The 11529-nt window shown below is 63.0% G+C and overlaps 1 protein-coding gene across 2 annotated transcripts; it reads left to right on the forward strand.

Moving 5' to 3' along the window:
* Positions 1–226: 226 nt before the first annotated feature.
* On the forward strand, positions 227–9906 carry FAAP100 (FA core complex associated protein 100). Of its 2 annotated transcripts, none has more exons than XM_027974269.2 (10): positions 227–474; positions 677–795; positions 1279–2240; positions 3347–3503; positions 4058–4821; positions 4915–5051; positions 6281–6397; positions 8233–8319; positions 8739–8876; positions 9223–9906. In XM_027974269.2, the coding sequence occupies exons 1-9, from the start codon at positions 310–312 to the stop codon at positions 8868–8870; spliced, it is 2640 nt and encodes an 879-aa protein (XP_027830070.2). In that variant the 5' UTR covers positions 227–309; the 3' UTR covers positions 8871–8876; positions 9223–9906. The 2 variants fall into 2 exon arrangements, with proteins under 2 accessions (XP_027830070.2, XP_012041832.4); XM_012186442.4 differs by having other exon boundaries at positions 9226–9906.
* The last annotated feature ends 1623 nt before the right edge of the window (positions 9907–11529 follow it).

The raw sequence follows: 11529 nt of genomic DNA on the forward strand, positions 1-11529 counted from the left end.
CCCAGTGGAGCCCCCGAGTGGCGAGGAGTGGAGAGGCCAGGCCCTTGTGCTTCCCGCGTTTGGCTTTAAACACGTTGGCCCTTTGCCATACAGCTCTGTGTGCGCTAGCTTCATCCGGGCGGCGTGAGGACTCGGCTCCCGCTGACACGCCCCCGAAACTCGGCGCTCAGCGGCCCCGCCCCCGGCCCCGCCGTACGGCGGAGGCCGCGCTACGACCTAGGCGGCCGTAAAGCGCAGGGCCCCGCCCCCCGGCTCCCGCGCCGCGAGGCCGAGCCCCCGCCAGTGGCCGGGCTCCAGGGCGATCCCACGATGGCCGACCCCAGGCCGCGGGTCGAATACCTGGCGGGCTTCTGCTGCCCGCTCGGGGGCCTGGCGGCGGGCAAGCCTCGCGTGCTGTGCCACGGGGCGGAGATCTTCCTGTCCACTGGGAGAGAGCTGGTCTATGTCTACGACCGGGAAGGGCGGCTGCTGATCGTGAGCACCGGGCACACCGGGGAGGGGCTGGGACTGGGGGCCTAGGGGATGGGGGGCTGGGGCGGGAGGGATCCGGGGTCCTGGAGGGGCCAGGGTCGGGCGTGGATGTTCGAGCGGCCGGCGCATTTGAGGAGTTTGTCCTCTGCTTCACCTGAGCCCCCACGCCCCTGACCCAGCACTGTCCTTCTCCCCGGTCGTCCAGGCTGTGTACAAGTTTCCCGGTCAGGTGTGGCACCTGGAGCTCCTGGCCCTTCACAAGGTGCTCTATGTCCTGTGCGCCCAGAGCGGCATCTATTGCTTGTCTTTGGACCAGACGACCAGGTGAGGCTTGGTCGCTGGCGGGAACTGCTTTGGGTTGGGCCCACACTGCCCTCTCCCAGGTTGAGGCTGACATACCCTTAGATGGGCTTGTCACTGTTTCTGAGTGGTAGTACTTCCCTGTCATCCTCAAACACTGCCCCGGTGACCTATATGGTCTGGTCACCTCTGGACTGGGTTCAGAATGAGCACTCACCACAGGTGAGGACTCAGGGGCCTGACAGTTCTGCATTGTTGAGAATTTTCTGTCCAAACCCCATTTCTGGAAGCCTTGATGCATGCTGTTATGCATGTGTCCCTGGGTGACCGGGGTGGGGGAGAGCATTCCCTGGAGCAAGTGGGAGGCACTGTGGCATGCCAGCTGCTCCCTGGTGGCAGCCTCTGAGATCGCTCCCTGTGCAGACCCCACACCCGTCATGTCAGTGGCAGGCTGTCCTGCAGGGAGCCTGTGAGCACTGTAACCGACAGTTCCCTGGGTTCTACAAGGTCTGTGAGCCGAGACAAGGAGGATGGCGGGGACGACCAGGACAGTGACGATGGGCAGGTCGGTGAGCCCCCTGTCCCTGTGATCCACGTGGACCCAGAGTCCTGTGTGCTCCCGGATGCCTCGCTGCATGCCTTCACCGTCCTTGATGATGCACTCATCACCTTGGCGCTGGGCCCCACCCAGTGGAAGATGCAGCTGTTTGAGCGTCCCTCTCCAGGGGAGGACCCCAGGCCCAGAGGCCAGATTGGTGAGGTGGACTTGTCCACCTGCACCCCCCCAGCTGAGAGCCAGGGGGCGTCCGCAGCCCCCTGCTTCCTCCCAGTGCTGTGCTGTGCATCACCGCCTGGCTCCAGGACCCCACTTGGCCACTCATGGAGCTCTGAGGGGGTCATGCTGGAGGGGGCCCTCTTTGGGCTACTCTTTGGAGCTGATGCCGCCCTCCTGGAGTCACCTGTGGTCCTCTGTGGGCTCCCCGATGGCCAGCTCTGCTGTGTGATCATCAAGACCCTGGTCACCTCCACGTCAGCCCTGGGTGATCCGAAGGCCCTTGTCAAGATCCTCCATCACCTGGAGGAGCCTGTCGTCTTCATTGGCGCCTTGAGGACAGAGCCGCTGGCCGAGGACGTGGAAGACATACACTGCGACTGCTTGGTGGCCCTCGGTCACCACGGCCGGACGCTGGCCATCAAGGCCAGCTGGGATGAGGCAGGGCACCTGGTGCCTGAGCTGCGGGAGTACAGCGTCCCGGGGCCCGTGCTCTGCGCAGCCTGCGACAGGAGCAGCCACGTGTACCACAGCACCTCCGCGGGCCTCTGTGTAGTCAACCTGGCTCAGGAGGGTTCCCCCTTGGACCCCACGGAGAGTGACGGGGCCCCAGGAAGCCTGCCCCCTCTACTGTATCCAGACAACTTGGGTATCTGCAGCCTCGTCACTCTGTGTGTGTCATCGAGCGTGCCTGAAGGTATGAGCCACGGCCGAAAGCCAAAAACCAAAGCCGCGGTGGCTGGTGGAGCCTCCGCCCTGGCATCTCCTCCCTGTGAACTGGCCATCTTCCTCTCCCTACCTCATTCCTGCTCTCCTTAAAACCGCCCCGGGCAGCCCGACCCTCCGCCGGCACAGCCTCGTGGTTGATGCTGGTCTTGGGGTCCTGTGTGGGTTTCGGGATGGGGTTTGTGCCCCTCTGCCTGGGTAGGGTCTGCACCTGGGCAACCCTTGGTAAGAGCATTTTCCCGTGACAAGTCTCACATGGCAGGTGGTCCAAGGGAAACTCAAACTGGTTCAGGTCAAGCCTTTACATTTCTCCTGAAGGCTGGAAAACATTTGTTCCACTTACCGAGTGGCCTCCAAGGAGCCCACCCTGCCCTGAAGGTGGGGGGCAGGGAGGGCGCATCCCTGAGCTCTGATATGTGTGTTCTCTCTGGACAGAGCCAGAGAGGATTTCAGCCATGTCTGCCCAGTAGTGGGGGGAGGTGTACAGCCGCCCTCCCCACACCGTATATTCCCCTTAAGATAGCCCATGAGTGCACTGTAAGGCCTGCCGTGGACCATACCCGACAGGAAAGAAATGCTTTCGATGGGAAGAAACTGCTGTCTCCCCCAGGGAAAGAAGGGCTGCCTGTAGCAGGCAATGGGGGTGCCATACCTCTGGGCAGGGCTCAGGGCCTCAGTGGTACTGGTCCTGCACAACCAGTGGGTCGCAGGAGATGGAACCTGTTTCCCAGGGAGCTTCTGGTGTCCAGGAGTGGGAACAGAGGCAGAACGCTGCTGGGGAGGCGGCAGGCTTCCAGAAAGGCCCCGGCAAGTGCAGACTGGTCAGTGAAGGAGGCCTGGGCTTGAGTAGCACTTACTTCTCTTAGGAAATCTCAGAGCAGCTCTACTCAAGGCGGAGGCTGTTGAAGGGGGTATGCACCCTGCTAATTCGATGGCCCTCATCTGTTTCCTTTTAGTCCACGTACAATGTGACGCCTCTGCTGGCTGACCCCCTGCCAGGGAGGCCCCTCACAGCCTGTTCCCAGCCGTGTGCCCCTCCCTGCCTGCCACCCAAGCCCTGCATGTCTTCTCCTGCAGGGGGTGCCGAGCTCCTGGCCCTGTCTGCTAAAGGCCGGCTGATGATCTGCCGCCCGGACCCACATGATGAGGCACCTCAGCCCTCCAGAGTGACCTCAGCAAAGGCTGGCCAGAAAATTAAGCAGTTGTTGTCTGGAATTGGCACCGTGTCTGAGAGGTGAGCAGCGGGCTGCGGCCTGGGCAGAGGCCGGCATGGCATCCAGGAGGTGTCCAAGGCATTGGCACTGGCGCTGGCACTGGTCCGGACAGGGCCTGTGACTTTGCCTCTGACCCCCGAGATTGCCCCAGACGTCGTGGTGCCTGGCCAAAGGTGATAGTAAAGGCCAGCGCAGACACCAGGCCCCTGTGGTTTAGGACCATTTCTAGGGTGCATGCCACCCTCTGGGCTGTCAACGGTGGCTCTGCAGAGGGGCATCTGGGCCAACTTGGAACACGTCAGGGAGCACAGCAGGGATGGCCAGCCCCACCATGGGCACCTCCTGGCCCAATGGCCCAGTTGGGGGTATAGGCTCCATGAGCCCAAGGGGCGAGCCACCAAGTCCAGCCTGCCTCAGCTCCATCCTGCGCCCTCTCTTCTCTTGTTGCTGGAGAGGAGGGTTGGGTTAGACAGTCGTGTGAGAAGGCCGGGAGCTCCTGAGGTGAAGGCTTCTCACGTTATGCTAAGGAGGAATGAGGTCTGGGTCTTCCCTCAGCAGCCACGTCTGTTTCCAGAGTGTCTTCTCTGAAGAAGGCAGTTGACCAGCGGGACAAGGCCCTGACCTGCCTCAACGAAGTCATGAACGTGAGCTGCGCCCTGCTGTCAAGCCGGGAGGGTCCGCGGCCCATCTCCTGCACCATCAGCACCACCTGGAGCCGCCTGCAGCTGCAGGACGTGCTGGTGGCCACCTGCCTGCTGGAGAACAGCAGCGGCTTCAGCTTGGATCGGGGCTGGGCCCTGTGCATCCAGGTGCTCCGCAGCTCCCAGGCCTTAGACCTGGACTCGGCTGGCTCAGCTGTCACCTACACCATCCCTGTGGACCAGCTCGGCCCCGGCGGTCGGCGCGAGGTGACGCTGCCCCTGGGCCCTGGTGAGGACGGTGCCCTCGACCTGCCCGTGACCGTGTCCTGCGCGCTCTTCTACAGCCTCCGGGAGGTCGTGGGCAGCGCCCTCACCCCCCGGGACCCTTTCAAGGACCCCCCTTCGGCCGAGTGCACCCCCATCGTCCTGCCCGAACAGGATGGTGTGTGCCTGCCCCTGAGCGAGCACACGGTGGACATGCTGCAGGGCCTGCGCTTCCCCAGCCTGGGCGTGCCCTACACGCAGGCTCTGGGCCCTGCCAGGGACCCCATCCACACCTTCCTGGGAACTTGCCGTGTGCCGGGCAGCCAGCCGGCAGGACCCGAGTCCCTGCGGGCCAAGTACCTGCCCCCGTCAGTGGCCACTATCAAGGTGTCTGCAGAGCTGCTCAGGGCCGCCTTAGGGGACAGTCACGCAGGTTGGTGGCACTGACTGGCTTCAGGCAGCCTCAGGGCCCTTCCTCCCTCCCTTGGAATCCGGCCAGCCTCACTGGCGCACCTCTCTCCTCCAGGCGTGTCCCTGGGCTGTGCCACCCTGCAGTGGCTCCTTGCCGAGAATGCTGCCGCCGACATCGTAAAGGCCCAGGCGCTGTCCTCTGTCCAGGGAGTGGCCCCCGATGGCACCGATGTCCACCTCATCATCCGAGAGGCAAGCAGGGGTCAGCTCTCCTGCCCCAGGGGGAGACGTTGGCCTTGACAGCAGCAGTTCTGAGTGGGGTCCCTGGCCACTCAAGAGGAATCAGATTCTGGGGCCCACCTTCCAGAGAAGTCCGACGCACCCACGTCCGAGAGGCAGGCTGTGATGGGGTGGCCTTCGTAGGGCTGAAAGCTGCATCAGCCTCCCAGCCAGGTCTCCATGAGGACCACCCTGACCAGCACTCCCCATGCGTGGCCCTGGCCCTGCGTCCAGCTGGAGTTCATAGTGGCCCAAGCAACTCAATCAGTTGTGCCGCCAGCAGCAGCACAAGCCCTCCAGCCCCTGAGCCACGCAGCCCCCAGAGCCGCAGGGTGCTGGGCCCTGTCACAGACACCCCACCCAGGGGCCACTGAGACACTGAGGCGGGGCTCAGTTCTCTGGGTGCAGTCCTTGCACACACCTTCCTTCCGGAGACCCTCCTGGCAGCCTCGGGGTCACATCCAGCTGACCCTCGGGCCGCAGCATTGGTGGCTGTGGCGGAGCATCCCATGTGACCCAGCACACCCCTCTGAGGGTGGTGGGTGGAGGCTGCCCACTGACGGCCCTTTCAGGTCCACCGACACTAGGCAGCATCCACGCTGGGTGTCCCGGGGGCCTGGTGGTGGAGAGGGTGGGGTGCCCAGCCATCCCACAGTCCCAGAAGGAAGAACTTCCAGGGACAACATCTTTCCTAAGGTCCCTGGGGTCTTGCCTTGTGTCCTGGCTATCACCCATCTTTGCCAGGTTTTATCTTTGGTTGGAGGGCACTGGGCAGAGATCTCCGTTACCCAGCCCCCTCCCTGTTTTTTTACAACCTGACCTTGCTGTGGGGTGACTTGGAATGCACAGCGTGGGCCCTGGAGTGGTTGGGGCGTAGGCTGTCCTTGGTGGTGCAGCCACAGCCATCACTGCCTTTGTTGTACGTGCCACACACCTGGACTCAGAGGGAGCAGGGCTCTTCCTGGACGGATGTTTCCAGATGAGCAGCTTTGCTGTTGCTTGGCTAGCTGGTTCTTCAGGTGGGAACTCGTGCTGGGTTTGGAGATTGAGGCCTGGGGCCCCCCAAGCTTTGCCCAGAATGGGATGTGGAGGGGCCACCCAGGCCTCACATGCCTCAGCCAGCTCACATGCTCCCATAGGCCATGCTGCCCTCGGGCCAGACGAGGCTGTGGACAGCCAACGAGGCTCCTCGTGCGTTGCAGGTGGCCGTCACCGACCTGTGCCCAGCGGGCCCCGTCCAGGCCGTGGAGATCCAGGTGGAGAGCTCCTCTCTAGCCAACCTGTGCAGGGCACATCACGCCATTGTCGGGCGTTTGCAGGTCTGTTGGCCCTCATGGGCTTGCCTGGGAAGTCTCTGTGGGGTGGTGGGGACACAGGACCTTGGTGGCTTGGCTTCCTGCCTGGGGTTGCAAATGAGCTTGGCCAGCTGGGAGGTGGTGAGGGGCTTGTCTCTCACCCTCCTGGCAGTAGCCCCCAGTGGTCCGTGAGCACACGTGGTTACAGGGAGACAGTCCACCTGTGACTTGTCAGCATGAAATTTCCATACAGTAGTGTGGAGAGGTCCAGCTCGGGTCCTGGGATAAAGTGCTTGTCGGAGCTTCCATATCTTTGCCAAGAAAGAGAGAGTTGGCAGCCAGCCCCTCACAAACACATAGCCCTGGGGGCCGCTTACTGCCGCTTCGATGCCTTGTGGGGCTACTGGGGCCACGACTCTAGGATCTGAGGGGAGGTCTTTGTGTCCCCCAGGGAAATCTGTGAGCTGGTGGCTTGGCAGGCTGGGCCCAGGGCCTGCTGGCCCCTCTCCCACCTGTTCTGTGTGCGTGGCCTCGGCTGCACAGAGCAGGCTGGGTTGGCAGCTATCAGCCGATTCCCATGCTTTTCCTTATATGTGGGCTCTGTGGCAGCCTCACCTGGGAACTCACCAGTGCGCATGCCCAGACCCCACCCTAGACCCCAAGAGTCGGAGAGCTGCAGTCCAAGTTCCAGCAGGGATCCGAGGCTGCTGTTCAATTAACAGACCCACCTGTGTGCCCAGGCAAGCCTGGGGGCCAAGCCCTGACCAGAGGTCCCCCTCAGCCGTGCTGTGACAGCCCTGCATGGCACAGCCGTGGCTTCACACCCGGGTTCAGGGATCTGTTCTGTCCCCAGAGCGGAGCTCCCACCCTTGCATCCCTCCACCCCAGAAGGTGCCACGTGGTTGCTCTTATTGGGCCTGAAACGTGCAGGGCCGTCTGCAGACCTGCCGAGCGTGGCAGCTGATAGGTGGACAGTTGTGAGAAACTGGGGCGGTGGGGAGCATGCTGACCAGACTTCCCACAAGAAGGGGAGTTAGCATCCCAGGGCTGCTAGGACCAAGTGACCAAGTGCCACGGACGGGACACAGTGGGTTCAGTTTGGAGGCCGGGTGTCTGCAGGGTGATTCCTTCCGAGGCCTCTCTCCTGGGTGTGTGGACAGCCAACTCCTCCCCAGGTCCTCACGCGATCTTCCCTTGGCATGTCCGTGTCCTAATCTCTTTTTAGCAGGACACCAGTCCTGTGGGATTAAGGCCCACACACCTGACCTCATTTTAATTTGATTATCTATAGAGACCCTCTTTCTCCAAACACCATCACCTGAGGTGCTGGGGGCTGGACCTTCCACGTGTGAATCTGGGAGGCCTGAGTCAGCCCCTAATGGAGTGCTGCGGGCACTCCCCTGATGGGAATCTTCTCGTGGGCTGCAGACCTCTGCACTCCGTCTGCCACATCGTGCACCTATGACAGAATGTTCTTCATTCACTTGGCCACTCAGAATTTGGGGGCCTTGTCAGATGTGTAGTTTCTGCCTCTGGTGGCACCTCCTGCCGTCTCTCGAGGTATTGGGGTCTCTTCTCAGTTCTTTGCCCCAGAGACCAGTGGGAGCCTTGCTGCCTGGATCCATCTGGGAGCATCCTCCCTGGGAATCAGGAACGTTACTTCCAAGTAAACGACCATCAGGCTGGGGCTCTTGGGGAGCGGAGGTTAACTAGAGGCGAGGCAGGGAGGCCTGATGGATGTCTCAGCTAGCGGGGAGGGCTGCCTGGCTCTGCAGGCCGGTGCCAGGAGCCCTAGGCTCTGTCTGGGGACACACAGGAGGGGCGCCCTCTCCAGCCACTTACCCCTTGTATCCCTCCAGAGGCTGGTGGTGGAGCAGGCTGCCAGGGGCTCCAGCCCACCTGATCTCCGCCTGCAGTATCTTCACCAGATGCAGGCCAACCACGAGGTGAGGCCCTTCGGGGGTCTGTGCCCTGAACCTTCTACCCGCTGGGGCTCCACTGGGGTCACACACACAAGCACCTGCGTATCGCCCAGCTTGGCAGGGCTTCCCAGTCCGCTCAGCCCAGAGTCAGCTCTGGGCTCCTGTTGCAGGGGCGAGAGGAGGGCAGAGTGGGCACAGTTACACTGCTCTACCTTGGCCAGGACATTCCCGTCCCCTGGGGACGGGGTCTCCCCTCAGCCCAGCCACACCTCCTGTCCCGAGGGGTCATCATGTTAAGGCCACAGAGGAGTGTGTTTCCTGGGCCACCTGCCACAGCCTGGGTGGGATCTGAGTGGTGGGTGTCCCCCTTTCTTGGAGGGGCCTGCCGACGTGCCCAGTAGGAAGGTGGCCCCTAGCTTGTCGCCACCGGTCCCTTCCTGTAGATGCTGCTGCGGGAGGTGCAGACGCTGCGGGACCGGCTGTGCACGGAGGATGAAGCCAGCTCCTGCGTCACCGCCCAGAGGCTGCTGCAGGTGTACAGGCGCCTCCGCAGCCCCAGCCTCCTCCTGCTGTGACGCCAGGTAGGCCCCGCCCTGCCCGGGACACCAGCAGCCCCCTCCCCAAACCCCTACCCCGCCCTGCCCTGGGCCTTCCCAGCCTCTGAACCCTTGACAGCTCACAGTATCTCCATGGTTTTATGGAGATAACCTGGCTCCTGACCCAGGAGGCACTTGGCCTGGTTACAGCTGGGGAAGGTCTGGGGTGAATGCAGCCAGCCCCCCAGATGGCCACCCGGTGCCCCCCGGGGTGGGTGTGCTCAGAGGAGGCGGGTCATGTAGGCGTTGTATCAGGATAGCCAGGCAATCCGTGACCCCACTGGGCCGGGGGCCCTCTTGGCCTCCCATATCACTCCTTCCTTTCCTCCAGCAGCTGCCACAGCCTCTGCACTCAACCTCCACGCCGCTGGGCCGCCGCCCACCCAGAACGTCGGGGCTGGATCACCGACGTCACTCCGCTCAGAAGTCGGGCCTGGCCATGGGGTCTAGACTCCAGAGCAGGATTGCTGCTGCCCTCACAGCCTGCAGGGGCCCCGGAGACAGGGCTTTGGGGTTGAGACTCAGGCAGGTGCGTTTCAGCGGTTGTCTGGTTCCCACCATGGTGCCCAGAGCCTGGGGCTGCCCCTGTTGGCAGCACCACTCGCCTTCCCATAGACCTCTTGGCCAGCACTGTCCACACCTGCACAGCGGGCCTGCTCTGGGTGCCTTGGTTCTGCTTCTCTGCAGTTACTGGGGTCGCCAGGTGGGAGGGTGCTCCCTGTGACCAAAGCACAAAGACTCGGGGTGGGGGTGGGGATAGGGGTGGGTGGGGTTTTTTCCTGCAGGTGCCCTGTGGCCACAACACTCAACAACTAGATGCCTCTGGCCGGGGCCGCACCCAGCGCCCAGCACTGTGCGTTGTTTCCAAGGGTCCCTCGGGGCCGACAGCAGCCCTGGGGTGGCTCCGGTGCTTTGGGGGAGGGTGGCTCTCCCCCGGGACTTCACCCGGTGCTCTCCTGCTGTGCATGCAGGGCCTGCGGGGCACCCCGCCTCAAAAAATGACCCTTTCTCTTGCTCTGCCTTGTCCTGGGCTGTTTTTTAAGCCTCCTCCCTGCGGTCTGGTGGCGGCTTTGACCTGGATTCCTGGGCTCACTGCAGCTCCAAGCCCCCGCCAAGGCTGGTGGCCACTGCACTCCCCAGAGGAGCCTTGAACTGGCCTCTCTGGGGCCCTCAGGCCAGTGGGAACCCTCAGACACTGGGGTGAAGTGGTCCCTGCAGGGCCATTTAGGTCATGAGGGCCCCTCCCCAGGAGGACCACGGGCACCTCCTCGTCATGCTCCATTGAGGGAGAGGGGCGGTAGTGTGCTCCAAGTTGGGATCTGGGGTCATCACACAGACCCAGCACTGGAGTGTTCTTCTGAGCAGGAGGGAGGACGGGGAGGAGTTTCCGCCCACCCAGTACTGTCCTGTGCCTCCTGTCCCCGTGTGTGCTGGGAGCAGTGTAACAGTTGTCTTCAAGGATGAGCAAGCAGTTGGCCTCCGGTCCCTGCTGGCTTGGGTGGTCCTTACACAGCCTGGAGGGGAGCTGTGGCCCAACCAGGGAAGGGCCTGCACCCCCTTAGTGGCTGTTTCTGAGGGTTGTCTTCCTGTCACTTCCTGGGGGGGGGAGGAAGTGGGCAGGCCAGCGCACAGGGACCCACAAGCCCTCTTCCCTGCCTCCCGTCTCCAGCCACTGCCCTGGGGTGCACAGACTCCACTCAGCATGTCTGAGGCCAAGTACCCTGTCCAGCCAAGGTCAGCAAACAGGAGACCCTCCTTGGCGCCCACTTGGAGCACTTGAACAAGGGTGCCAAGAGTGCCCAGCAGGCAACCCTCCTGTCTCCCAGGCCACCAGGGGGCAGTGCAGACCGCACACAGGGCAGTCCCCTTGTCCCCTCTGGGCCAGTGTCCATCAGAGCCCACCTTGACCTGTTGGCCCACGTGGGACCCAGCTTTTCTTCATCGCTAAGGTGAAGGGAAGCGGTGAGTCAGGGAGCCAGCCAAAGTGGGGCCCTGGAGAGGAGTCCCAGCTGCCCCCCTTTCCCAAAGCGCCTCACGCTGGCCAGACTCACTGGAAGGGGCGCTTCAGGCCCCAGGCAAGAGTGGGGGCTGCCCAGGGTGGGAGAGGATGGGGGCTGAGGGGAAAGGTCGCTGAGGCCCGTGGTCTCCCCTACTTTTGCTCAGGCTGTCCCCTCAGCCCTCCATCACCCAGTCCTCAAGGCCTAGGCCAATCCCAGGGGCACACCTCCCACCCCACTCCCACCTCCCGTGGTCCAGGTTGCCCAGTACCTCCAGGAGGTATTGGCCTGGGTGGGGGTCCTTGGCGACTGGGGTATTTTGGGTGCCAGCTGGTTTGGGGAGACCTGTGGGTGAACCATGGGCCTTGTCCTGGTGGTCCACCCTTCCTACGCTGGGTGGCAGCAGGCCAGTGCACAGGCTGAGAAGCGCCCTCTCCCCCATGGTTGGCTGCACATAACCTTGTCTGGGAGGGGTGGAAGTCACTTCATCAGGTGCTTCCAGGATTCCCTGAGACCCTGCCCCTGGGGAAGGGAGCAGTGATATGTGCTCTGAAGACCCTGAAGACCCTCTAACCTACCTGACTTGCTGGGGCCTGGGATGAGGCTCCTCCCAACTATCCCACTCCCATCCCTGTCCTGCT

Source organism: Ovis aries, chromosome 11 (genome assembly GCF_016772045.2).
Source record: "Ovis aries strain OAR_USU_Benz2616 breed Rambouillet chromosome 11, ARS-UI_Ramb_v3.0, whole genome shotgun sequence".
Classification (NCBI taxonomy): Eukaryota; Metazoa; Chordata; class Mammalia; order Artiodactyla; family Bovidae; genus Ovis; species Ovis aries.

Bases quoted from the DNA above. Each gene is read 5' to 3' on its own strand.
- FAAP100 (XM_027974269.2), top strand. From the start codon at position 310: ATGGCCGACCCCAGGCCGCGGGTCGAATACCTGGCGGGCTTCTGCTGC. The intron at 5,052-6,280 runs GCAAGCAGGGGT...CGTGCGTTGCAG, and splicing joins TCCACCTCATCATCCGAGAG to GTGGCCGTCACCGACCTGTG. The intron at 6,398-8,232 runs GTCTGTTGGCCC...GTATCCCTCCAG, and splicing joins CCATTGTCGGGCGTTTGCAG to AGGCTGGTGGTGGAGCAGGC.